The 27,882-nt window shown below is 43.0% G+C and overlaps 2 protein-coding genes and 1 non-coding gene across 5 annotated transcripts in view; all 3 read left to right on the forward strand.

Moving 5' to 3' along the window:
• fam168a (family with sequence similarity 168 member A) overlaps nucleotides 1–15,106 on the forward strand; it is a 33,776-nt gene extending 18,670 nt beyond the window's left edge. For both annotated transcript variants that reach the window (XM_069147927.1, XM_069147928.1), the window contains 5 exons: nucleotides 2,445–2,525; nucleotides 6,492–6,637; nucleotides 7,516–7,702; nucleotides 8,033–8,159; nucleotides 8,415–15,106. In XM_069147927.1, the coding sequence (XP_069004028.1) occupies nucleotides 2,445–2,525; nucleotides 6,492–6,637; nucleotides 7,516–7,702; nucleotides 8,033–8,145 (527 nt within the window). In that variant the 3' untranslated portion in view covers nucleotides 8,146–8,159; nucleotides 8,415–15,106. The remainder of the gene's footprint in view (nucleotides 1–2,444; nucleotides 2,526–6,491; nucleotides 6,638–7,515; nucleotides 7,703–8,032; nucleotides 8,160–8,414) is intronic.
• A 4,283-nt stretch (nucleotides 15,107–19,389) lies between these two features.
• Nucleotides 19,390–27,882, forward strand: part of LOC138197247 (P2Y purinoceptor 3) — an 18,387-nt gene continuing 9,894 nt past the window's right edge. The window contains exons 1-2 of one of the 2 annotated variants that reach the window (XM_069147931.1): nucleotides 19,390–19,820; nucleotides 19,878–19,983. In XM_069147931.1, coding sequence (XP_069004032.1) covers nucleotides 19,951–19,983 — 33 coding nt within the window. In that variant the 5' untranslated portion in view covers nucleotides 19,390–19,820; nucleotides 19,878–19,950. The remainder of the gene's footprint in view (nucleotides 19,821–19,877; nucleotides 19,984–27,882) is intronic. The other variant, XM_069147930.1, reaches the window with a different exon arrangement.
• trnaa-agc (transfer RNA alanine (anticodon AGC)) lies at nucleotides 26,072–26,144 on the forward strand. The gene has a single exon. It is a non-coding gene; the product is annotated as a tRNA-Ala (tRNA).

Here is a 27,882-nt window from a genome sequence, read left to right on the forward strand (position 1 = left end):
CGAGAGAGCAGAGTTGATGCCCTGTGGTGGAGTGCGGCTGGAGTGGTATTTATGTATGTGAAGATTCTTATACGCCGACATCAACGACTCTCAATTTGTTAACGACCCCACAAGAGGTTAAAATACTTCCTCAGCACTCGGTTAGAACTGAAGAAGCCTTTCGGATCAGGGATGAGACGTTTTTGAGAACCTCCTGTTCTCCAGCGAGTCCAGTTCCGTTCACTAAAAAAAGGCCGGCGTATATGGTTTGTCCAAACTGCGCATCGGACTTCATGGCGTCCCCTCTCAGCATCTTCTCCGCCTTCAACTACATACACATTTGATTTCCAATGAAGCTGGATAGCACGTTTTAGGAACAAATTTTGAGAGAGCATAACTCTCCACGGGTTGTCTTTAGATAAACGCAGAACCGGAGTGTACGTCCATCACCTGTAGCTCTCATTGTTTTCAAGACTACTTGGCCTTTAACTTTATGGTGCAGTAGCTCAAGGACGGATTGCTGGGATGGTACAGGAGCTTGTACGAAGAACTGACCGAGTGTCTCGTGGGAATCTGGTCTTTACTTATAGATATGCTGCCTACACGCTGCCATGTAAATCCGTCTTCAGTTGTAAGTAGCATCGCATTTTCCAATGCTTAAGGTTGCTACGTAACCTTTTTATGCTGTTATGGACAGCAGCCAAGCAGATAAGTGAATACGCCAGAACTGTACCCAACGACACACCGTCGGCAGGGATCATCACACACGGTCAACTGCCACCCTGAGTTCATACGTTTAACGCCGCTAACGACTCGCCAACTTTACAACACGCAAGGTCAAGTCCAGAGAGGTTCATTGTTAACGGGGTCCATTTATGAAATACCTTTTAGAAAGAATAGTGCCTGATATTAACTGTAATAATGGCGTAACTGAAACAACGTGGCCTCCCTTTAAGTCCCTTTTCATTAAATAAGAAATCTGTTTTGTTTTTTAGCTGGGATTCAATTAATGCAGTGTATAAAGTGTAGTAGTCAATATTTCCCCTTTAGCGCTTCAGTATCTCTTCTAAAGACCCTCCAGATTGTTATAGTTAAATGCGTTTTATTGGGATGGTCCAACATCTGGTGTGTTGTTCTGTCATCCAACGCAAAGCTCTGCACCAGTGCTTAATATAAACTCAGACTAAGCAGACATTTTGTTTAAAAATCCTTTGACCTATGAAGTGCTGCAGCTGTTGGGTGGAGATAGCGCTGCATGATACTTAAAACTGCTCTCGTGAAATACCACCAATCTTCTGTTATTTTCTCTAAACCAGCCAGCCTCCCCTTCAAAGACTCCACTGTTCCATTCTCAAGTCTAAAATGGTTTTCATGGATGCAGCTGATAATTATTTTCATCACTGAACAATCTAGATTTTGAATGCATTAATAATTTACCCGTTTAGTGTCAAATTCTTTCCAGTTGCCTAGAACCGAAGGACACGTCTTCACGTTGCCGTATTTGTCTCGCCAGCAATCCAAATGACCAAAAACAAGAAATCCTATGAAAAGCCTGTATTGCTGCTTGGATTTTTTGATTTGAAAATAACTAACATTAACGTTCATTAATTATTCAAATTGATATTTTCTGTTGCGCAGCTTATCAATAAATCAAATAGCTCCAGCGCTAATTATACTCTTAACAGCGTTGTAATAAATTGAAAGCACGGATTTCTCTGGACTTTGCTTCGTTGAAAAGATCAATCTTAGATTCAACTGTAAGTTGCAGATGTTTGGCGGACCCGTTACATCTGACTGCAGCTCCAACCTGCAGCGGCGAAAGCTGGATATAGTAAAAGCTCAAGGCTACAGAACAGAACACATCATCTGTGAGACTGTCTGCCAACAATAGCAAACAGTGAGAACAGAGCAGCACTTTGCTCCCTTCCTCTCTTCCTCCATCTTTGCCTCGCTCTGTTGAACCTGCACTTTTTTTTTCTTTTTTTTTTTTTTATATCAACGAAAGCTTTTTCTCGGGTCAAATCGGCTTTCTGCGCTCGGTGCGTAATTAATGGCGCGCGCGAGTGTGCGCGCGCGCACCCCCGGCGCACGTTTTCTGCGCGCATTGCTAATGTTTCTGAATTTGTCTCCTCCCACGCCATATTGGCAGGTGTGTCTCGTCTGCCAAATTGCTGTATGCAAGACGCATTCAGCCGACTGGGTTATTGGTGCAGACATTTTTTTTAATGAGCGCCATCTGTGCACATCCTGCTTCAAACCAAATACTGCTGCCCTACCTGTGTGTGTGTGTGTGTGTGTGTGTGTGTGTGTGTGTGTGTGTGTGTGTGTGTGTGTGTGCGTGCGTGCGTGCGCGTGTGCGTGTGTGTTGGGGGGGAAGGGTGTCTCGGTCGTGCGTGTCTGTCGACCTCCCGGCTCGTTAAACTGCGGCTTCTAATATTTTCTGTCACTTCTGTGTCGTCTTGCAGGCTATCCAGGAGGGTATCCTGCCACGGCTCCGACCTATACGCCCAACCTCTATCAAACAGGCAGTCCTGGGTATCCACCAGGTAATCTCTAGCACGCACGCACAGACCTTTCGAGGACCTTGTTTATATTTTAGTGGGTCGCTCGCACGAATTTTCGGTGTTAATTAGCGGGATCCTGTGTCATTTTCCAAGGAAACAAGATAATCACACTAGAAAGGAGTTAAGAGCTCTGCACGAAGGATGTCCCGTACACCCTGGTATACGCAGGTGAATTTCAGACAAATTATTCAGACTGTCCTAATTGTTAAACTACAACGATATGTTGTATTCTGCCGGTCCTGTGTCGAGTCGATACAGTACATCGGTACAAAATTATAGCAGGTTGAACATAAACATCAATGTTCAAACCTGCCTCGAGAGTCGTGACGATATAAAATCAAAATAAAGATCGGTAAATACATAAATCCCCAAACAAACATAATGTACACAAAGCAGACAAGTTCAGGAAAAAAAAACAAAAAAAAACAGTATTTACATATACACTGTAAAACATGCACCATATAGTGTGCAGAGGATATATATATATATATATATATATATATAACTACAAATAAAATGGTTCAGCCACACGGTGTGCGTTTTTAAGCGCGTAACATTTTATCAGATGGATTGTTTTGATGTCAAAATCGTGACAGAAAACACGAGAAAGACGTAGAGTGCAGGCGCTGCAACCGGCCGACACAAACACGCGGCCGGCTTACCTGAAAACGCGCCAATGAGGAAGTTCTCAACGTTTTTCTAAACTCCGAGGAAAAAGGTTCAAAGATTTGAGTTTCAGGATCTGGGATGTTGTTGATGACCGTTCTTCGTTTGGTAGTTGCAAATGCTGCCGTTGTGCTAAAATGATCATTCAAAATAGCAAGCCGAGCGTTTTTGAAATGACTATCTGTAACCCAAACAACCGCAAACAGCCAATAACTGTGCCTCCAATTTATCCCGAATAATTTTCAGAGACAGAGTGTTTATCTTTCTGATGAGTAATCGTTCGGTTCTCGGTGTGTGTTGGTGTGCGATGGAAGTTAGTCCGTGTTTAGGTGTAGGCTGGTCTAACACTTAATGTGTTGAATAAATTACACACTGATGAAATTTTAATTTCATGTCAGGAGGATCCCTCAGTGCTGCTGCTTGCTCTGCGTCGCTGCACGGTGATGCATCACGCTTGCGTGCGCGTTATGCATACTTAACCTAAAGCAAATGTTGTTCTCCGTGCATATTTAATGTTGGTCTGAGTCACGCGTGTTTACAGATTTGTCTTGACTCAAACCGAGCCCGTTAAAATCGCTCAAACCTTCAGAAGTTTGTTTCGAGCTCCAAGCAGACTGGACTAATTGAAGGCGATGTGGAATAAGCAGCGATCTGTGCTTAAAGGGCATCATCGGTGAAGGGACGGGAAGCTGGCCAGTAGCAGCTGCCAGTGGCTGTATGGCCACAGATACACACTCTGCTGGGGTTCAGAGTCTGGTCCCCACAGCAGATGGAAGTACAGTTGTCTCGGTGCTTTCCGGTTATGGTGTGTCTGTGCGTACGCGGACAGTTCAGGTGGGGGTAAATACCGTCGCGTGTGCGTTTACTGCACATGATCACTGTCATTTAAGGACGTTCTGAAACATTAGAACAAACCCTCGATGACTCTCAACCGGGCTTTGACAGTAATTTGACCCGTTTCTTTTCTATAAATAAGCTCGAAGCAGGTTTGAGATTTTATGTTATTGCATTATTTGAATGCATAAAAGGACTAATTACTATCGAGTAAATTGGAAATATCAAATGTTTAATCTTGTGCTCAATAAAATAATAATAATAATACTGTGATACAATTAACATCGAAATGGATGCCAAGGGGCTTTTCTCAATAATGAACAATTTAAATAACAGGCAAACATATTCAGGTACACAAAAGACAAACCAATAAACATCAAATAAACCATCATCATCATCAAATCAATGCAGCTGATAATATGAGCACAGGGAGAAGAAAAAAAGAAGAGGAAAGTAAATCAGTAATATTAAGTGTTACCGTCAACAAAATGCTTTTATTTAATTGTCTTTTGAGACATGCAGATTTAATGACTTTAAAGACAGAAGAGGGGCTTATTACATCAGTAAAAAGGAGAATATAAAGTCCTTTTAAATATGATGAATTCCTTTGTATTTGTATTTTCAAAATGTCTTGAGGGGGGGGGGGGGGTAAAAAAGAGGAAAGAGGAGGAAATAGCTTGCCTTAATTGTTTTGCATTGTATTGCATTTTGAGTAGGCTACCGAGGCAGGAGGGGGTTGTACATTTCATCTGTGCTGCTTTTGAAGCCGCCGCCTCCTCTCGTCCCCTCCCCGAGTTTCTTTTTTTTTTTTTTTTTTTTTATCTTTTGGAAGTCTTAACAAAATGTCAGGTGTGCTGTGGCGAAGCTCGCCCAGCTTTGTTCCAGCTGAAACCTGAACCTCGTTGTTGTTTTGACTGCACATTTCTGTCCACGCACTCTGCGGCGCTCAACGTATGCTGAAATGAAACGGTTTGGATCCCGTCGCCCAGACATGAATGAATCGCCAGACAAAGCCAGCCACGGTCTGATTAGAAACGTGTCTTGGTCATTATTTCTCAAGACCATTGAATAGACAAACTGTTTTCTATCAGCGAGGCTCTTTGTGCCGTTGTTGCACGCCATTGTCCTTTAATGCCCCAGCATTCATGTCTGAGCGGAGAATAAGTGTGAGAGTATGCGCGCGCGCGCGCACGCACGCACAGCCACACGGGGACTTCTACACACGGAGCAGCTCCAGCATCTCTTTGTTCCCTCGTCCTTGTGTGAGAACGGCGCTTTCATAAGCTCCACGGCAGCAACTAGCTAGTAGCATGTTTGACCTTCAGGCTCCTCCAGGTGGCTGTTCAGAGGTACTACACCCCCCCCCCACACACACACACACACCCCCTCCTGCCCCCCTCCCCACCCCCACCCCACCGAGAACAGAACGCACATAAATGCAGTGGTCTGAGCCAGATGCCTTCACCTCGTGCTTTCCAGCTAGTGACGTAGTTAAAGCTGGATATATGAGGAATGGTATGTTTTAAGTGCTGCTTTCCTGAAAATAACCCGTGCAAGCCTGAATGTGCTTCATACGCAGCACACGGGGCCACACAGTTACTGCATCTTTTTTAGTACACAGTGCAAAGGCGCTGTCTTCAAAGCAAGAATGAGGGATTTTAAGAGACAAAAAAAGCCTTGGCTATATCGTGTTAAATCCCAAAAGACGTCAGCAGTCCCCATCTGGTGGATTTGAAAGGAAATGCCAATAACAATAAATTAAAAAAAAAAAAAATGTGCAAACACCTGCTACGACTGTTTACTTTACTTGTTTGCTTGTTAGTGAGCCCAACTCTTATGATGTTTGTGGTTTTTGTCATACAAGTGTCCCAATTTTTTTTTGCCACAACTCAGTGGCTCTCGTGCTGTTTAATTGTCAGATAATAGCATGATGGATCGTCGCATCTTAAAGCAGCAAGAGTAGGTCATTTTTATTCACGGTAGATGACAGATCGAGTTGTGCGCGAGCGGAGTCGCCTGTAGCGACGAAGCCACAGATAAGATTCACCTGACTCTGCAGTTCCCCTCCGAGTGTTTCAGTATCTTAAAGCTCATTGTTTTGGTTTTACAGTCTGCAGTTAAAGTGTTTTAGTTCGCTCTCATCGCCTCTATCAGCATTGTTTGCCATGAAAAAAAAAAAAAGTCTTATATTTTGCCTAAAATTCAAAAGAAATTGGTCACATTGTTTTGTATGCGTCCACCAAGAAGGTAATAATATCAGTGTTACGTTTACTGCTCGTTGCCCTGCCGTCATTTGGACCCGAACGAATGTTACCGCAGGTTTAAGAAAGCATCTCCTCAGTGGGTTAATAAAATGAATTTCTCTCTTGTAGCGTTGTTGTTGTTGTTGTTGTTTTTTAATCCTCTCCTCCATCTCCCCTCGTCTCCCCCTCGTCTGATTGTTTTCAGGATATACTGCTGCAGGAACCCCATACAAAGTCCCCCCCACCCAGTCAAACGGAGCACCCCCCCCCTACACCCCGACCCCGACCCCGTACCCGACAGCCATGTACCCCATCCGCAGTGCCTACCCTCAGCAGAACCTCTACGCACAGGTAAGAAGATCACAAGTGACGGCATCCCCCTCGGAGAGACCAAATGGTCCGTCCTCGGTTCCATAGTTTGAACATGGAGCAGTGTTCTGGCTTTTAGCTCGGGGGGAGGGGAGTGGGGGGGGGGGGATTAAACCTCCATTTATTTTGCTTTGTGTCAGATAGTTTCTCTTCTGCAGAATTTGTCTTTTAAAATGATATTTAATTTCTCTTGGCTGCAGGCGACTCCACTTTGATAGAGAATTAGACACAATGTTTAGCCTCAGGATGGGAGGAATGAAAAGATAGTTATATCCTCTGAACTCATTACATTTAGAAATGATGCACAGTGTTGTGTGAAGTACAAACACTGTTGGGTAATGTTTGTTCATGTGATTTATACCAAAGTTTGTTAATAGTTGTGTGAGCTAGGAGCCTAAAAAAAACTAAATCAAAAGCTAAAGGTAGTTTTCAACACATTGTAGTGTGTGCGTGCGTGTGTGTGTGTGTGTGTGTGTGTGTGTGTGTGTTTGTTTTTCCACAGATAAACTAGTAAGATCTAGTAATTTAGACTGCCATCAGATTTAAAAACTACTATTTTAGTTTGAGGTGAACACGATGAGGCAACAAGGCTGTCACTTTGTTCTTCTGTAACCCTGAGAAGTGTAGCAGAAAGAAGAGCGATTGAAAATGCCAGAAAGATTGCCGAAGCACTGTACGCTCTGTTTTTTTTTCTCCGCCTTTTGTTCCTTTTAGTAGAAATGACCATGAAAAGTTCCTCCTTCTCAGACTTGGAACTAAAGTACACATTTAGATGGTGTAATAAGCTTCATAAATCATATGCACAGACCGGCCCGCACCGCCAGCCTCGCTCAGCCGTTTCCTGTGTTGTGTGCCGACAGGGAGCGTACTATACCCAGCCAGTGTATGCGGCTCAGCCACATGTGATCCATCACACCACCGTGGTGCAGCCTAACAGCATCCCCTCCACAGCCCTCTACCCTGCCCCGGTCCCCGTACCTACTCCTCGCAACAACGGCATGGCTGCCATGGGGATGGTGGCTGGGACAACCATGGCCATGAGCGCAGGTAGGACCACAGCCGAGGACTCCCCAATATTCGTTTTCAGAGATGGCATGTCGGATGAAGGCACGGACATATTGATTGCCTGAGATAGTTCCTCACTATGATAGTCAAGTAAATATTTTTTTTTGGGGGGGGGGGGGGGGGGGGTGTAGGGGGGTTTGGACTGTTGGTGGGACAAAACCATGAATTTCCATCTGTCACCATGAGATCCTGTAACTTTGTGATGGGCAGTTTTAGCTACTTATAAACTCGTTGTACCAAAGAGGGCGATCGTAAGTTCCCTACATGGATATCGATCGATTTCCCACCCACGGTGTTGTCGGCTCTGTGCAGGGACTCTGCTGACAACGCCCCAGCACGCCCAGATTGGAGCACACCCAGTTACTGTGCCAACCTACAGGCCCCAAGGGACGCCTGGGTACAGCTACGTACCGCCTCACTGGTAGAGCCCAACCATCATGTGAGTGTCCGCTTCCTGCCGTTTGCCTCTTCCACCCCAATTTTTCTCTCCTCCGTCTAACCTCTCCCCCTCCCCTCCCCTCCCGCCGTCCTCTTCTTCTTCTTCTCCATTTCATTCCTCGTTTTGTTCCTCTGTTGTCTCTCCGGACTTGAACAAACTGTGCTGACTCACATTTCTTATCCCGCCTCTCCTCCGAGGTCTGAGGCAGCCTTAAATCAATCACCAGTGTGTGCCTCTGCTCTTCTTTCCCACCAGATCTGGAGTCCACCATCGTATGCAACTGCTCAAATCTTACACGAGCTCCCATCGGTAACCATGGGAACTCGGCACCTGTCTGCAAGAACAAAACTAAAGTGCAACAGCCACTTTACTATTATTGTTATTGTTATTATGCGACATTCTCTAACGTTTTTACAAAAGCTGCTTTTATTTTTTTTTTTTATTATTATTTTTTTTTTTTTCCTCTGTTCATTTGCCAACCAGTCATTACCTTATTTGGTATGGGTACTTTATTTTATTTCCTCATTTTCTTTTGCTGTGTCTGTCATTGGAACTCCAGAAGGACTCTTGACCAATCACGGGTGTCGGTCACTCCTGTTTCTGTGTTGTGCTGGTGTGTGCGGTCCTGCCTGCTGCTGCTCAGTTGGCTGGAAAATATTGGGCACTTATTCTTCATTATCATCTCCATCAGTCACTACAAAGACTTATTGACTTATGCTGCCAAATTTTCTAACGACTAGATATCAGCACAGGGTTTTAACATAATTTAGGATCTTTGTTTCTTGGGTTGTTACATTTTTTTTTTTTTTTTTTTTGGTAAACATTCTTTCTATTTACCAAACTCAACTAAATTACTTAACCGTTTCCTCGAGACCGTTTTCCCGCCTTGGTTCTTTCCCTCCTCTTCATCCTCTTTTATCCGACTTGTTTCACTTTTCAGTTTGATCTCGGTCGTCTTCCAGCGCGTAGCTGTCTGTCCGGCAGTAGTCAGTCCGTCATCCCTGTTGTCACGTCTCCATGTGAGTGCCGCGAGCACTTACCGACTATCACCCGTTGTGCTGCGTGTCCCACTTTGTCCGCATTAGCATTGTACACACTAAGAAAAATCAAATAATATCACCTACTTCATGCTACATACTATGCAGGTTAGTATGTTGTGACACTATCGAAATCTTAACCTAGCTAGAGAACATTTTGGGGTTATTCGGGTCATGTCAGCTTTTTTTAATTTTTTTTTTATTATTTTTTTTTATGTGGTTAGCATCAAAACATTTAGAAACTGTAAAAGTATTTATACTAACCGTGTCAACAGCATGGGTGGTCGTGCACACTTTCTCTCTCTCACACACACACACACACACACAAAAGCACGCACACACAGGGGCTCCTGTGGTGGGTTGCAAAAACACACGATCGCTTAGTGGCACTTACTGTACAGAACCTCCAGTTATGTTGTTAACGGATCAATATTCACACAAGCGCATCCACCCCAACAAGCAAACACACACACACACACACACACACACAACATGGATTTCGGGGCGGGAGGGGAGGGCGGGGGAGGGGGCGTGGGGAGGGGTGTGCATGGCGGACACAGCCAGCAGAGAAGGAGTTTAAAGGGATTGCGTTGGCACTAAGGTGAGGAGAGCAAGGGAGGGACGTGGAGAGCAGACGGCTCGGACGGAGGAGGAGATGACGTGCTCACAGTCTGGTCATTTCATTTCAAGGTGCAAGACATTTCAGTTTGTGACATCTCACCTGCAAGGGACTGCACAAACAGACAGCTTTTTTTTTTTTTCTTCTTCTTCTTTCTTTTTTTTTGCACTGTATGTATTGTGCATCGATTTTTCTCACTGTGATTAAATCATCTCCTCCTCCTTCCTTTCCCAGGCGAGGACTAATAATCAAACACCATACGAACGGGAAACCCAGACTATTGAGTGTTCAGTTAATACTGGAGCTGTCAAAGGAAGGTGCTGCTGGATAGATAGGAGTCTCCATTTCCCAGCGCGTCGCAGCCTTCTGATTGGACACCGTTTGTTCCTGACACCTGGCCCGTGTCACAGTACCAGCTCGCGGTTTTTAGAAGCGGGGTCAGAATTTAAATGCCGTCTGTACAGAGGAAACCAGACCGCAATCAAACAAGCGCTCGTTTCGATGCTCACAGCAGGAGATGCGTTTGCATTTTTTTGCATGACGCATCTTCACGCAACGATATTTACATTCACAGCGCGACGATCCGTCGTAATCAAACTCGGTCCGAGTCACCGTTTAATGGTCCTCGGCTGTAAGAAACAGAAGGTGTGAGGTGTTAGTGGGATTTAATATTTAGGTGAGGCCTGTGGCATGTTTCAGGATTTACACACACACACAAAAAAAAAAAAAAAAAAAAAAAGAGAGTCTCGAATCACAGCTTCATGATCTGTAGAGTACAGATTGGTGTAACAAAAAGCATTTACTGCGCGGGTATGTGGATGAAGTGGTTTGATATTGCAATAAAATAAGAGGGAATGCCTCCAATTTACAGTAATTATTTTATCAGCGTTTTGGATTGATTTAAAAAAAAAAAAATGCTTCTTGTTGTAATCTCTAAATATGGATTCAAGGCTCTGTAAGCAGCCTCCATTCAATAATTATTACAGTTACTGCTAAGAAAAGTAGAACATATCAAAATTTTGGGTATTGAATAACATTGCGAGGGAATATTGCACAACATAAGACAAAAAAAAAAAAAGAATGAAACTTGACTATACTACTATAATTTAATGCTAAGTAACAGGTACCTAGGCTTTGTAGTGCAAGATGGAGGAAAGACGCAATTTATATCATAATTAAAAATAAAACAATAAGGTCGAGTGTTTGAGGTATTCTTAGTCCAGATGTTTGTACACTTGTAGGTTAATTCTCAAAATATTGCATAAAGCCGCTGTCGGATGAAAACCACCTATATTTGAGCCCTGTTTTTAAAATGACTCTTGTATTTTAGGATGTGGATGTTATTGGCATGAGAGTCCAAAAAAAAAAAAAAAAGAATTCCCACCATGTAAGGATCTTGTATATTTGAATTTAAGCAAGTAAAACTGAAAAGAAAAATAAGACAAACTGGGTTTTCTTGCGACAGCAGTAATGTTGCTCTACATTAGGATTTATTTAACCAACCACTACTTTTGTCAGTATTTCTCAATGATTATTTTTTTTTACTTGTTTTTTGTTTTTTTTCTTCTTGTTTTTTGTTTTTCCCCCTCTGGTCAATTCAGCATAATGGGTATGCATAATATTCAGGTGTATTTCACTATAGCATTGGATTTCTAAGTTTAAAAAAAAAACAAAAAACATGCAGTATATTTATACAGCAAGTGGTACAGTAATGTATTTCTAGCTAAGCATGGTTGCATCAGTGTGGCAGCTACTGTTTGTGCTTTTAATATATATATATATTTTTGGGGGTTTCACCTCTTCTTCGCATCTCTGTCCTCCACATATCTGTCACTGAGGGGGGAGAAGTTAACACAAGGTCTGTAAATACATCAAGTTTGGGACTTGTGGAATTATTTGTCACCAAATTCCCACGTTTTTATGATTGTTGCCTGAATTTACAGACGTTGAGAGGAAGTAGAGGACGAGCGACGGGACTGAAATGGACGCCACCCTTTTCTGTCCATTTTATTCCTGTGGGTGCAAAGATGTATCGAGTGATGTCTTGAGAACCCTCCGCCTCCGTGCCCTTTGTTCTGTGCCATATTTCACCTATTGTTGTTCGGTAAATATTAGTTCCTTCTCCTAAGTAACTGGTGAATTCTGAGTCCTTGTTCTGTCTAGCTTCCTGTGAATCTGTGTTTTCCTATTGCTGTCCTGTTTCTCACGTTGTTAATGCATATTGCCTGTCTGACTTTTATCTTACTGTATCCTCTGTGTTTTAACCCGTTTTCACTTTGTGCCACAGAGCCCCTCAGAGGACATTTTGCATCCCTCCATACTATCACATTCAAGGGATGCAAAAACGAATGCCATGTGCGGTTTCCTCCCTTCTCCACTCTTAGCACTTATTTGAACTCTGTCCTCACACCTTCAAGGGTTCTTCGCGCTACCACTCCGACCTTTGCGACCCCCCCCCCCCCCACACACACACACACACACACACACACACACACCACCACCACCACCACCATCCCGTTTGAACAGCAGGCATATCGAATGCCGTTATGGTCATTAAATTGATGTTATTAATGGTGGTCATCTCCTGCATTTGATGGCCATAATGGTCCACTGAGCCTTTTTAAACACTAGATGTCGCCAGTGACAAAGTTTTTACATAACGTGCCTGCACAAACAAATGGTAATGACAATAAAATTGACTTGAATTGGCATCATTATGGTCCAAGGCTTTGAGCCAACATGAATATTTACAATTGGATGTCACATTTTGAGCACTGACATATTTTTGTCTTTTCCAAATTGATGTGTTTAAAAAAAAAAAAAAAAAAAATGTAATGACATTTTCAGAAATGCCATTTCAGACAACAAAAACAAGAATAAGGTCTTATTTGTTCTTGTAGTGCGAGTTTTCTGGGCTGCGGACCAACGCTTTGAAAGTGTGATGCTGTTTTAATTTGGAGGCTCAGACCCGCAGAGCGTTTGGGGTAGCTGAAGGTTTTTTTTATTTTCAGGGTGGTGAAACGGCATCCTCATTTCACTCCATTCTGCGCGTCTCGTTTATTTCAATTTGCACTTAAGTGAAAATGGGCACTTGAGCGCTTTGATGTGTTCGGTTAAGGGGGAGGTGGTGTGCAAAGTTGTCTTAATCATGGGTCTTTCATCATCTATTTACTTTTTCTCTTCATTCATCATCCTGTCCTCTGTAACATTTCTAAACCTTGAAAGGTGATAACTTTAATGAGGATTAATTGGTTCCTATTTTTCCAGTGTATTTTAATCTTGAGCCTTTTCACTTTGACGGTGAAAATGTGACCAGAAGCATTCGTAACACCTCTCCTCTCCTTCCATTTTCCCTCTCCCCTCTCTTCTTCTTTTTTTTTTTTTCTTTTTTTCTTTTTTTTCTTTTTTTTGCCTTGCCGTTGCTAAGTCTTAGTTTTTCATGAGTATAAATTAAAACACTACTATCACAGTGAATAGTAGGCTCTTAAATGTCTTCAATGTTCTACTGCAGCATTTTGATTTCAATTTGTCAGAGATATTTCTCTTAGTTTGATTTGACACTAAATGTGATGCAAAAAGTGGAAATTCCTTGTCTTCCAAAAAAAAAAAAAAAAAAAAAAAATAATTGGATACTTGTATCCCATCCTGGATCGAGTATTAGGAACAACCCCATCTTTGGAAGTTTTAGTTTGGTACCCAGTTTGCACATGCTATGGTATATCTGTTACCGTAAGGTTGTGTTTGAAACTGAAGCCCAACGTCTGTTCAGCGTTGAGAGAAGTGAATTGTATGTTAGCTATTTGGTCCAGAGTGAAGGACCTGCGTCAGGCTTGTGATATGAAGTGTAAATCTGTTTCTTTTTTCTTTTCTTTTTTTTTTTTTTCTTTTTTTTATGTTTTCTTTTTTGTTGTTGTTGAGGGTTTTTTTTTTTTTTTTTTTTTCTAAAGATCAGTTAGTGATCTTAGTACTATAACTAAGCCAAGTTTGTAATTGTATATTTACTGTAAAATGTAGAACATTGAATAACTATTAAAATTTTCCTATAAAAGGAAGTTTGTCTTGACCTTTTTTTTTTTTTTTCAGAAGTTCCATTTTTCAATATTGAGTTTCCTTGTTGGTCAAATATGATTAACATTCGACAATTGCTGTCATTATACAGAAAAATATTACAAAACTGATGTGAAAAATATGGCTGACGTTTTCTTTCTTGTGCCTCTGATGCAAAAGTGATTGGACAACAACGCAAGTCACATACCAGCATTAGCACAATCCTGATTTAAGCTGTGACTCTCGGTCGCTCTGGAACTACAGAAATGTCTGCATAAATCACAAACTAAATTCATTTTATTAAAAGGGGATTCTGTCTTAAACCGCATATTGTCCTTTTAAAAATGTTTACTGTTATTTCTGTTGTGCAACTTTTTAAATTGAAAGTAGACAAAAGACAAGAAAGGTAGGAGTGATTTCGTAATCTCTAAAGCACAAATAGAGATGTTGACAGTAACGATAAATTATCTCTTGAAGGGAATTTGTCCTTAAATGACACATTGGCGTTGCATCTTTATTTTCCTTTTTTAAGACCAGTTTAATCTGAGCGCTCTGAAACTCCAGGTTTGAGACGGGTTTTTTTGTTTTTTTTTTAATGGGGCATCATCGAATAGAAGAACGAGCTGGCTTCATTTCCCTTGTGGTTAAAAACGACTGACTGAAAAAGAGCACTCGCCTGGACTTTCACTTCTCTTTGTACCAATCACCAGACATCTGACAAGTTTGAGCAATAGCGACGTCCACTCGCACAGAAAGACGCTCCACCGAACAAAGACACACCTCTTATATTCACAATGCCCCCGCCAAGCACACACACAGCCTCGTCTACTTACTCCTGTTGTGATAACAATGTGTGACTGGGTTTCAAATACAATGCAGACTGAGGAAGATACATTTAAATATTGAGTATATTGACGTTTGGGGCCTGTAACCTTTTTTTTTTTTTTTTTTTTTTTTTTTTTTTTTTTTTTTTTTTTAATCTCTATATCTCTGATCCTTTTATTATTTAATCTTTAATAAGTGACTATGAGTCCAACATTGAATGTTGCAGGACGGATCATGGAGCCGCACATGACCTCTTGGCACAGTAACATCTGACCTTCCTTCATGTAGAAATCTCAAATGGGGAAATTGTCTTCTGTTTTCACTGTATCTGTCCCTTTATCTCTGCATGATTTTATTTTTTTTTTAGTCTATTGAGCTTTTTTTTGTTTCAACTGTTTGAAATAAAATCATGGATTGTTTGGGCTGGTGTTGTTGTTGGTTTTTTTTTCAGGTTAAGCTTAATGTTTGTTAATTTTTCCATTAAGTTTGCAAGATTCACAGATTTAATTGTGGGTCAATGTCCGTGTGGGGAAATAACGGGTATGCAGGGTTAATGTGAAATATGACTGGGTATGTCAATGAAAAGTTCAACATACGCTGTCTGATCCCAGGCTTAAGTCACAGATCCCAGTTGTTCATTTGTCTTCTGCTTTGATGAAATATTGACTTTAAAAGCGAAGCGTATCGATTATACAGTATGATAATTAGCTTCCTCACCACTGGCGCCACCTGCTCTTGCTTCTCACCTTTATTATCTCCGAATTGTATGTAGTCACCCTTGAAGGATGACTACACACCCTGCGGATTCACACCTGATATTTAACGAAAGCGAAAACCGTCGAAAATCTGTTTTGTTCCTGATTAAAAACGACTCTCCAAGTTCGATCAGTCCGACGCTGCCTTCGAGTCACCTGTGTGTCGTTTCCGTCTCGGTGTCATTTGATATTTTGTGTTTAATCTTCAATGAGAAATAGTTCAACAACAGAGTTGGCAGACTTGAGCGTGTGCACACTGTCATTTATGCATTCAGCTGACATGAACACACACACTATAAGAACACATCAGGTAAATCCTAACATCCTGCTGAAGATGAAGATAAGTACCGGGCAAACTACACACCGTGTATTCGTAATCACATCAGACGCAGTTGTTTCATGGATTTTAAATTGAAGTGACGGGGACGGACAACCTGGAAAAACCAGATACCGATTATAAAAACATTCCACCTCTCTCTCTCTCGCATGCTGAGGCATTTATTGGGTCTGTTTCCCTCGTGTTGAAAAGAAGCAGTCACGCGCGAGGGCGTCTGCTACGAAGCCTAGAATATAAAAAGATTCAGCTCAAGTATACATGAACCTTTGGGGTCGTCTGAATGTTTGCCAGGAAAAGTCTTTTGCGGGGAAACCACACATGATGTTTATATCAGCGGCGGGTCGCTGTGAATAATTCCAGTAAAATCCTCACATTGCAGCCACAAAGGGCGGTCAAACGGTGAGCCATGTCACATAAAATTGTATATAAAAAAAAAAAGATTTGTTAATGTTGCCATCCCACCAAAGCTGCGAGATGACCGAAGCAGAGAGACTGCAGAGACGTCTCTTCCGCTGGACTTATTTTTGGAGGTGGCTATTGTGTGAGTGCACTACAATTCTTCAGATGTAATTGTGATCTTGGAGAGAGAGTTTACATTGAAGACAGTTGGACACTAAAGAAAGGGCAGGTCCAAGCTTTTCTAATCGTGCTGTTGCAGAACAGACCCAAAGAAGGGTGGAGGCTTAAAATGACAGCATGGATCAGAGAGGCTCTGCACCGTCATTACAAAATTTCCCTCTTAAGCTTTGAGCAACGTGTCTCCGAAGGGAAATAAGCTCGACTTCTCTGTCTGCACACGTCCATCGATTTCAACATGATGAATGAGCACACTCGGGGGGGAAAAGAAGTCTGCTGGATGTTGATCAACTGTCGGCGTGATTTTGCTGACCATTTAAAAATGTAATCAGCTAAGTGACTTGACGCTCTTTCATATATTCATTTTCATTTCTGGCACCAAAGACAGAAACTGATTTATCGTCAAGTTGACTTTTGCTACGTGGTCTTTGTCCACTGCAGTTGGCATCTTGTCTCGTTTTAGCCTTAAAAGTTTTCTTTTTTTTTGGTACTTTTCCACCTTTTCATTGAAATCCCCGAACCTTTTTAGTTATTTTCTTCATGACATGAGAAAAAAGTTTCTGTCTTTGTCAGTTTGTTTAAAACTGTAAAATACAGGGTCCTCCTCCACAGATTGAGTGACTGTATGTGGTTGAGGGTAAGTCTAGCCAAATTTCTATACAAGTGTCTAGTCATCAGTCATCTTGTTTTTGTCTCTTTTCATTCCATAAAGGGATAATTCCTCCGAACACTACAGTTTGTTTGAATTTACACTCATAAACACTGCCATTTATCATTTTCGTGGCTCAAACAAAATGGACTTTTTTTTTTTTTATATCTTGCAGACTTTCAGGATTTATTGATATACTGTACATTCTGAAATCTGGCCTCTCAAACAACACGCACAAACACACAACTCAGTCAGTACGCAAAATACTGATAGCAAAGAAAAAAGATTTTATCCCACGCAAAAAAAAAAACCGCACCTGTTTCCTGTTGCGTGCTGAATCCAAATGTTTTTTTTTTTTTTTTTTTTTTTTATGAATTTCTCAATCACTTATAGTCTTTTTCTGTTTCAGTATCCTCGCATGGCCATGTAGAAGTGGTTCCAAGAAAGGTGCCCCCCCCCCTCCCCCCGTCCCCCGCCCCCCCCCCCCCCCTCTGTTGGCAGACTATGGCTGGACACCAAAGAGGGAGGATGTTCCTGAGGTCAATTATGGGCAAAAAATCTTACACATTAACTTTTTTTGAAATAAGTTTGTATTCTAAGTTTAAAACAAACTACTTTATTGTGTCTTTTGTCTATAACATAGTCACGTGTCTTGCCGTGTGTCTGTGTGTGTGTGTGCTTTTGTTTTCAGTGTAAAAAACCACTGCGTTAAGTTTCATTTTTATGAAAAGTGCTGAAATAAGGTACACTAAAAATAGATTCAAATTCAGCAAAAAAAAAAAAAAAAAAAATCCCAAAAGTTTTGCTGCCCAGCGTAACTTAATCCACATAGTTGATAAATAAATAAAAAAATAAATAACATTTGACAGACCATTCGAGAAATATTCAGTACACATAATCTCACTACTCACGGAGCGACGGTGCAGCTCGCACACACAAGGACTGAAATCCCCTCAAATCAATCATTCACACCGAATAAGTCATGAATTGAACATCGAGGGGGAGTGACTCCAGAGCGACATGAACACAGTTCTTCTCTCTTCAGTACATTGACAAGTTTGCCAGTAATAACTGATTACCACACTGAAGGAAGGATTTTGTTGTGAATAATGACGTGTACACAAATTCATTTTCACGCGACCAATCAATTAGTCAAAATGATCTGCAGAAGGAGTACATGTGGTTCAAATATGTGACTCACCGGCCACAACACCGCAGATGAAAGCGAGACTTCATAACATAATGTTTTGAGTGACGTTTTTGACACCGCAAACATTTTTCTTCAGACATCAGTCTCTTCACCTCCGAATCAGGATCCAAACACACGACCGTTACTACTGTTTCTGCAAGAATAGAATATGTTGACGTGTTTTCCACATTTCCTCTTCCAAGTGTTTGAAAGATTACCAGCCACTCAAGTATGCAAACAATACTGTGTGGCTTGATGATCATACAAATTGGAGTGGGTAAATAAATGTTGGGGTTTTTTTTATGTAAGAAAACAGTTTTATGATATACAAACTAAGCTCTGATTAGAGACAACTCGGAGGAGCGATACGATGGTAGTTTTAGGATCCTCCAGGAGTTGACTGGCCTTCGGGTCAACCAAATGTGAGCAACGGGGGGGGGGGGGGACTAAAAGGAAGGCAGGACGTGATGTCACACACCACAGGACACTGCCTTGCTCAATAACATTGTCCAGTCATCCACTGTATTTCTCAAATATGTGCCCAACATTCGTCAAGCTCTGCTGTGGCATCTTATTAGCTGTGGGCTGATGGAAACCAGACGCGGCGCAGGAAACGCCGTTGTTTGTAACTCCAATAAAAGTACAATAAAGTCTCACAAATCTCTCCCCCCCCCCCCCCCACCAAAAAAAAAAAAAAAAGCTCTGTTATGTTTACCGAAACATGTCAGTGTTTGACGTCAGCCGAGGGCCAAACAGACATTTATCACATTCAAAGATGCTGCACCATGGTTTGTCTGGCTCAATAAGTTTGATTTTTCTTCAAACCGTTGTGGCCTCTTTACGTGCCGACTTCGTGTATTTCCACCTGTGTTTAAAGTACGCAGAGAGTGTGAGCCAGCCGGCGATAAACTTTCAAATTAAATATGAAAAATCAATTCCATTGTAAAACGTCAGACTTGTCCAGAGTGTTGCATTAAAAGGAGGACTTGAACTCTCCGATTTAGGAAAATTAAATTCTGCAACAGTATTCTATCACTTTTTTGAAGTTTGTTTTTAGCCAGTTTAATTCACTGGTTTGGTTTCATTCCACCAGTAAACTAACAGGTAGTATATATATATATATATATATATATATATATATAAAAAAAAAAAAAAAAAAAAAAAAAAAAAAAAGCATAAATATTGTTTCTATGGTTACCTCCCAGGCGCCTTTTATGTAGATTCAACGTCGACGACACTGATGACCGGAACTATGCTCGTGAGGTACTTGTAAAGCGCACCTGCCGGCCAGCCAATTATAAAGTACAGTTGTCGTGACTGTCCTAAAACTGGCAGAGAATGTTTTATTAGGAGAGTTAAAAAAAAAAAAAAAAAAAAAAAAATAGAAGAAGAAGCTACTACTTGTGTTTTAAACGAATTTGTTCCCTTTGTCCTGACTGGATGCGGGAAACGGCTCACATTGCGCGTGCGTGAACCTCTAGTATAGCGCGTGCCTGCGCGCGGGCGGAGCAGCAGAAGGAGCAACGGTGCGTAAAGTTGAGTGCAGCCGCCGCGGACGCGACGCTGCGCTGCGGTAAGGTCCGGGACAAGACGAGCGGCCGGGTTCAAACGTCACGGCGTCTGTCGAGTGAGTTCAGAGTGGTTTCGTCACACTTTTTTTGTGTGTTTATTTTAACACCCACAGTTGGTTTTTCCATCCTCGCTTTTGTCGTTACAGAGGAGAGACTTCTGCCAATGGCCGAGGCGCCAACTTCTTGATGTTACCACAGTTGCTTCGCTGTTTATTCAGGGTAAGTTGAATTTTTTTTTTCTTTTTTTATTGCATGTACGTTCTCCCTAAGCTCTAAAGGAATGTTAAATATTAAGCCGAGGGATAGCAGTCGAACAAATTACAACATAGTATTCACATTGGGCAACAGCGTACCTCTTGCGGCCAAATCTGATAAAAAAAAAACAAAACAAAAAAAAAAACTATATTTGAATTTTGAGCTATCATTGTGGTATTCTTATTGCAGCTACACGTATAGAAGTGTTCCCACATACGGGGATGCTGATGAAAGAGACACCGATCAAAAATAAACAGGCACACATACATTAAACGGGCGCCTTTTAAATGATAGTGAAACCACCTGCAAGCCATCGAGCCTTGCGGGGATCTGTCTGTCTTGTCTTGTCTGTCATGGGGGAGGGAGGACATGTGTCCTGCGTGCAGCTGAAGACAAGCGATTGAATGTTCTCTCTCGATGTAAACTGACGTTTATGAACCAGAACCGACGTGCCCCTCGGGTACAGCGCTGTTGTCGTGCATGCTGCGAGGCAGCCAGCTGTTTGACTTTGCACAAAACTAGGTGTGAGTGATATTTGTGACGGCATGTCTGTGGAATTTGCAGAAAATTGGTGTGAGGATCAGCGGATGATCCAGTAAAAATGAAGCCAGAAACATTGATTGTCATGTGGAAAGTTGCAAACAACAAGAACGCAGTCATACTTTTTTTTTTTTTTTTGGTGTACAGTATTATTAGCTGAACAAAAATACACATTAAATATTTAAATCGGTTTTTTTTGGTTCACAAATCTTTTCAGATAAATGTTTATTAAACTATTAAACCATTGAATTAGATCGTAACGGGCATATTTTACTACATAATTAGAGTTAGAAATATTAAAAAACAGGCCAGACATGCTGTGTGTTTGGGTACAAATCTTTGCAACCTTGACAAATAGCATTTTTTTTTTTTTAATACAACATCTTTAGTGTTTCACATCTGTATCAACCAGTGGAGAATAAACCACGGGCTGACTCTGACTTTACCAATTCTTTGATACATCTGCTGTTTTTCATGACAGCTTGTCAAAAAGCAAACGCTAACGGTTTACTGAATCAAAGGTGACATCTTCAGATACCTTCATTTTGTTTTGCCAACAATGTAAAACCCCAAATCTTTCCGTTCGATGTCACATATCATAAGATACAGAAAACAGCAAATTGTCCCAATAGATGAGTTTGGAAAAAGCTCTTTTTTTTTCTTTCTTTTTTTTTTTTTTGGGTGTTCTTGCTTGAAACCTGACTTTTGTTCATTTCCTAATGACGAACTGACCAATGAGTTGCCCTTCCCGTCATTTGCGCACGTTCCCTCTCTGTCGTTATTACAAATGGAAGGAAAAAAAAAAAAAAAATACAGATATGCCTGTTTCTCAATATGCCCAAATCCCACAGCACGTAATGGGCACGGGTGATTTCTCTGTCATTTCTCTGAAAGCAAGTCCGGTAAAAGCAAGCCGTCACGTCAGGCAGGCAATTCCCGAGAATCAAAGACCAAGGCTTGTCGTGGGCAGAGGTCGGGCGTGCTTGCTTTGTGGCACTTTGGCACGGCTGCTGTGTTTTTTTTAATGAAGATTCCTTTCTGCTTGGCGGAGGCCAGGCATCTGTGGCTGTTGTGCCTGTCTGGCCGAGAACAGGCGCACAAGTGTGTAGCACCGGTTCACAGACACTGAGCAGACTCCAGAGAAAACGCCCCCCCCCCCCCCCCCCCCCCCCGAGTTATTTTCAAGACGAAGTTAAGTGCGCGGCGTCATCTCCGAGTAAATAATCCCCCCCCCCCCCCCCCAAAAAAAAAAAGCTCAGTGGAAGGATAAACGTCCTAAACCCAGCAGCTAAACGTCTCATTTGACGCGAAGGGTCTCCACATAAATCGGACTTCTCTGGTCTCGGTAGAGAGACGCCTCCATGTCATTTATCTTGAATTGGAAACCGGAGCAACCAAAGGCCGTGTTAAAAAAAAAATAATTGTCGGTGTATATATCAACGCGATTTACGCAGTGGAGACAGGAGAGACTCCCCCCCCCCTCCGTTGTTTTGCTTGGACCAGAGCTGCATGTCCTCCCCCTCCGCACCGCGAACCCCCCGACAACAGCCACCGCGAGGGCGCAAGACTGACCACCCGCTCCGCTCAAGCTCCGGGGGTGAGCTTATTAGTGCCTGAGGAAAAGGCGCACCTCAAGATCTTCCGGCAGAAATCGACGTTAAATGGCAAACCGATAACGGTTACTAACTCGCGCGCAAATACAAGACCCTCGACGGCAACAAAAGCAGAAAGTATTTGCGCGTCTCTGGAGTAAATGTGTGCGTTGTGAACGAGCCCTCGGTAGCGTAACGACAGAGAGGTATAAAGAACGCAAATAAATCAAATAAGGGCGACACCAATTCGTGCGAAACATCTCTCGGGCACGTTTGCGTGGCTGTTCTCGTTATCTGCCGTTCATAGGCCTTCTGTTTGCCGCCCGCGTCTCCGAACGGCTCAGCGGTTTGAACGAGCCGCGTGGGTTGATCCCGTCAGAGCGGGATTAAGAGGAAGGACGTTCGTGTTCACGCGCGGCCGGCGACATTCCCGTTTGTATCCCCTTGCGTGTTCAGCAGCGGTTCAGATTCGGCGCGCGGATCAAGGACGCGTTGATTTGAGAGCCGTCGTCGTTGCGAAACAGATCGCAGCAGCCCGCAGGCGCGTCTTATCGAATCGGCACGTGGCCCTGTTTTTCCTCGAGCGATATCTGAGAGGCGCTCCGGGGACCCGCCCGTCCCCCTTCTCTGCCAAGCCAGTCGGCGACCCGGCAGAGCGGGTGCCCGTTTAAACCCGCAGGTTTTGCTTCCCCCCCCCCCCTCTGTCCAAAGGAAGCGGACGCCTGACCCCGCGCGAGCCGCAGCGTCGCCGACGGCGTTTGGAGATGCGCGCGGCGATTCGGAGGTCGCGCCCGAAAAACGAAGCAAAAAAAAAAAAAAGGAAAACGCGCGGCTCCCCGTCCCGAACAGGAACCGGCGTTCACGCGGGCCGCGACGTCCGGCCGAAGGAGCGAAGTGAAACGGACGCAAAAGTCAGCCCGGTGCGCATCGCAGAAGGAACCTTGTTTTGTTGCGGCGACCGATGGCCTCGTTTTCCCTGTCTCCTGCGCGTCGCCTCTTTCGTCACGTGCGTGTGGCAACGGCTCGACACGCTGGGAGGCCGTGGGAGGGACGGCAACGAGCTGCTGCCGATTGGTCTTTACACGCCTCGTGAAATCCTCAGTCAAAAGCGCAGCGACATGCATCGACACGCTTTTTAAAAAAATTTTTTTTAAAGGATTAGTTTAACTTGTCTACAAGTTATGGCAAATTCATTACCAACTGTGGCTCGTCAGCTGTGTCCGCATCACGTTTGAAAGCACTCGTGTCCACCTGTACTTTTTCAGTGGACGAGCAGAAACTGGTGGAGCGGTTTGGTTTGGTCATGCCAAAAGTTATTTGTTTTTGTAAAGTTGTTTTTTTTTTTTACCTGTAGATTAATACATAAAGCTCATGATCAGCCATGCAGGAATGCCCATATTTGTACTTAAAGCTTTGGCACTTCCTCCGCAGAAATGAAACAATCAAAGCAGATAATCTTGCTGGCGATTTACTCCCGTGTGTGTGTGTGTGTGTGTGTGTGTGTGTGTGTGTGTGTGTGTGTGTGTGTGTGTGTGCGTGCGCTGCTTGCTTTCATACGACTATTGGTCTCGTATGAAAGCAAGCAGCACACACACACACACACACTTCATTCGAAATATATATATATATATATATATATTTTAGGACTACATCCTGGTGTGTGCACAGATGTGTGTCATGCAACAAGTTTTATTATCTACTCGACCATATGGCAGGCAGTGTTCGTGTGTAAACACCAGCCCTCCTCATTACTCCCATCTGTTTATTTATAGTGCAGCTGATTAGTTTTAAAATGTCTTCAGCGTAATGGCCACCGTGTCTTTCCTCAGGATTGATGGACTTGTACATTAGTACGGTGTGTTTGTTTCTATTTCGGACCGAGGGGGCTGCTGCACTTGCAGCGTGCTTGACTCTCGTAGCCGCATTCGTCTTCGTTGGGAAAATCAAACGGTGTTTGTTTGTCTATCGAAGCGAAGAGGATGTTTATGTTTATGTTTATGTTTTTGCAACAATGGGTACAATTGGGTACATGTGTGGGTGTTTGAGTATGTGTCTCGATGTTTGTTCTCCAGAGGAGACTGATGTTCTTCTGCTGCGTGTCAGCCTGTTTTCCTGGGAATCTTTTCTGTGGACTTGTGTGGGTGTGTGCGTGTGTGCGTGCGCGTGCGCGTGCGTGCGTGCACGCTTCGAACTGCTTGGATGGTGGTTGTGTGTCTGCAAACGCGAGTGATTGTTTGTTTGCCATTTTTCAAATTAACTGCAGCCAAAGCATGTTGCATGCATGCCAATCATGAATCATTGATTAGGGTGGTCAGATAGAGATCAGAGATGGGAATGTAATTAGAGGTGGATTGTTCCCCCCCCCCCCCCCGCTCCCTCCTCTGTTCATGTCCATCTCCTGCTCTGTGTGAGCTACAGAGATGAGGACTGTCTCCGAGTAGTGTCGTTCTGTGTGCGAGTTCTTGCCCTTTTAGATTACACTCCCTACGTGGCAGCATCTCCGAAGCCGGACAGACGCAGCCAAAGAAATATGGTGGCTAGTGTTAGTTTGAATGCACTGCCAAGTTTTTTTTATTAATTAATTAATTTATTTTTCACTCAAAGATTTTGTGTTTTTAGTTGATCAGATGCGAGAGTTTGCAAGTTTATTTTTTTTGTATTTTTTTTTTGTACAGTTTTAGAGCATTGTTAGTTGCCCATTTTTGTATATTGAACTGTGGCTCAGACAAAAAGAAAATTTGAATTCATCACCTTGAGCGCTGCCCATTTTCAATATCCTTTTGCGCATTTGATTGAATACGTGTTGTTCTTATAATAACAATAATAACAATAATAAGAATAAGAAGGACGAGACATTTCTTTGATTAATCAAATAAACATTTAGTCTTGCACAACCAGACCTCTCAGCCGAGAATTGTGTGGTTGCACCCATATATCATTCTAGTGGGCTAAAAAAAAAAAAAAAAAAAAAAAAAAAAAAAAGCTCTGGCTTGTTTGTATTTCTTCAAACCAATAACGACCGTGTTGGGCAGCGCTAAGCCCAGGATGCAGCGACTATGCCCTTGCGAAATAGTGTTGGGTGCATGTTGTTTTTATTTTTTTTTTAGGTCTCCTCCAACTCCTCCCGCTCCTTCCCCGCCTGTCGCTGGGAACTGTGCTAATAAGAAGCAACGAGACTGAAAACAGTAAAGTTGTGAGCTGTAAAACCAAAACATTGAGCTGAAAAACACTAAAGGAGCGCTGTAACGCTGAAGGGAACACTTCTGTCGGTTTAGCACCACTGACACTTTAAAATTACAGCCGTTTCATATATTGTTGATATAAAACATTGCTAAGTGCAGCTCTAAGGTTTGTAGGTGTGTGTGTGTGTGCGGTGTGTGTGCGTGCGTGTGTGTGCGTGCGCCTCTCGGTATCCGAATTAAAGGCTTTGCTCATAGTTGTTCGTTGCTGAATGTGTTGACATCGTCTGAGTTTGTTTTGCGTGGCCTTAACCAGAGTTCAAAAGTCCTGACGGTACCAAAAAAATAAAAAAAATAATAATGATTTAACACACGTGATGTTTAGTTCGCAGCCCTGTTGGAGTTCAGTTGTTAATCTCCGATATGTCTTGAGTTGCAGTCACATTCGTGGGTTATAAATAATCTGGTGTCCACACTGAGCTGTGACCTCAGGGTGGAGAGTATGCAGCAGCTTGTCTTACTTGACACGAGTGAGTGTGTGAGTGAGTGTGTGTGTGTGTGTGTGTGTGTGTGTGTGTGTGTGTGTGTGTGTGTGTGTGTGTGTGTGTGTGTGTGTGTGTGTGTGTGTGTGTGTGAGAGAAACAGACAGTGATAAACAGAGTGCTGGTAATGATACACCGTGTATGTGTGAGGATGTGAGTGACATTTCATTTACTGTTTTTTGACCAGCTGTGACATGGAGGGGAATTAGCTCAAATGGTAGAGCGCTCGCTTAGCATGCGAGAGGTAGCGGGATCGATGCCCGCATTCTCCAGGAGTCTTTTTTTTCTGTTTTGTTTTTGTCTCTGGACACCGTCGCCAGAGGCTTTCAGAGGTCGGGAGCATTTCTAGAGGTGCCGGGTGAAAACAGCAGGAAGGAGCTGCGCGGTCTCTTGACGACATTACTGAATGAAAAGCCACACTTCTTCCCCCCCGGCAGCGCGGACGCATCCTGAGCTCGCGCGGTCGGGCCACGGCGCTCTTCGCTCCGAGAGAGACGCCGAAGGGGACCGAGCGCCCACCGGGGACGGAACAGTCCCGGGTGGACGGAGAAATCCCGAGGGTGTACATTTGTGCGATTAAGTCTTCGTTCAACGATCAGGACTAACTTAACCGGATTCCTTCCAAACTCGAAGTGGTGCGAATATAACGACTTCCGTGTGTCTGCAGAGAACCAACGTTGCCTCACAGAAAGAGTTATGAGGGGAACATGTATGGACAATCCCAGGACACCTGCCAATGTGGGTAGAAAAGGCTACACTGAGTCACAGAGCCAGTAGATGACGCCCTCACGCGCACACACACACACACACACACACACACACACGATAAATGCAGATAATTCCTGCAAAGGTCGGTGAGCAACGCTTTCATGAGTGTTTACTGTAAGTGTCGGGCACGTGGCTTGAAATGACTTCGCACACACAACTTTCTTCTTTGTGTTTTTTTTTTTTTTTTTTTTTTTTAAATCTAATCCGATCATTTTCTTTCAAACGCGTCTTTACGGCCCTTCGACGACCGGCTCGCGGCACGTGTTGAAAAATTGTAAACATAAACACACGCATGCATCCGCGCTTCGGACTTCAGGAGCGCCCTCCGCCGTGCTGCGACTCAGTTCAGCGTTGAATGAAAGCCAACATACCACCCCGCTGTTGTTGAAAGTGTCGCGTGAGTTGGTGGCTCCAATCTGTCTCGGTTCCAATTTGAATCCATCAGTTGCGAAGCATCAAAGTGTCCCGGGTCGGTTTCTTTTGCTGCACCTTACTTTCTTCACGTACTTTGAACTGATGAAATGTATCTCTTAAAAAAAAAAAAAAAAGGGTACGACGGCAGTTTGTGTTTTTGTTGGTGCCAAACTCGCCAGATGTTGTGACAGTTGTGGAAAGTAGCCCTGCAACACGCACCCCTCGACGTGGAAATAACATTTAGCACCGAGAAGCAGCTACAGGTTTTGTATTTCCGTTTGCCCCCATTATCCCTCATTAATTTAAAAAAAAAGGCACTCAACTTGTTTTCATGAACAATAATCCCTCTCTTTGATTCCATGTGATTATCTCACATCATTTGATTCCGTGTGATTATCTGCACCACGGTTTTAACCTGGGAATCAGAGCTGCGTCTCAACTTTCATCCGTGCTTTTCCTTGTAAACGATGACTTGCCTGCCAAGACTTGCAGCGCCCGAGAGTGTTTTCGTTTTCATTTTTCGGTTTCGCTGGAAACTTGGCCAGATCGTATTATCGTTCATATTAGATTGCAAGTGAACTGTTTACTTCTTCGGCGGAGTAAATTCTATGTGTGGTTTCGTGTTGCTGCTCGCCCTCGGGGGGGTTTTGACATGATGAATACCAACGTACTTTACAAACGGGAGGGTCTTGGCTGCGGTTTGAATGTGAGGAAACGGATTGGATTGATCGCAGCTTTAATCAAAGTCAGTGGGAAAAGTGCTTGCCGGGATGCTTATTGGGTCGATGGAGAGAAATGTTTTATGGTCTGCCAGCACACTGCTCCCTT

This window comes from Embiotoca jacksoni, unplaced genomic scaffold, assembly GCF_022577435.1.
Source record: "Embiotoca jacksoni isolate LCO1_2020_lvr unplaced genomic scaffold, fEmbJac1.0.p SCAF_14, whole genome shotgun sequence".
Lineage (NCBI taxonomy): Eukaryota > Metazoa > Chordata > Actinopteri > Embiotocidae > Embiotoca > Embiotoca jacksoni.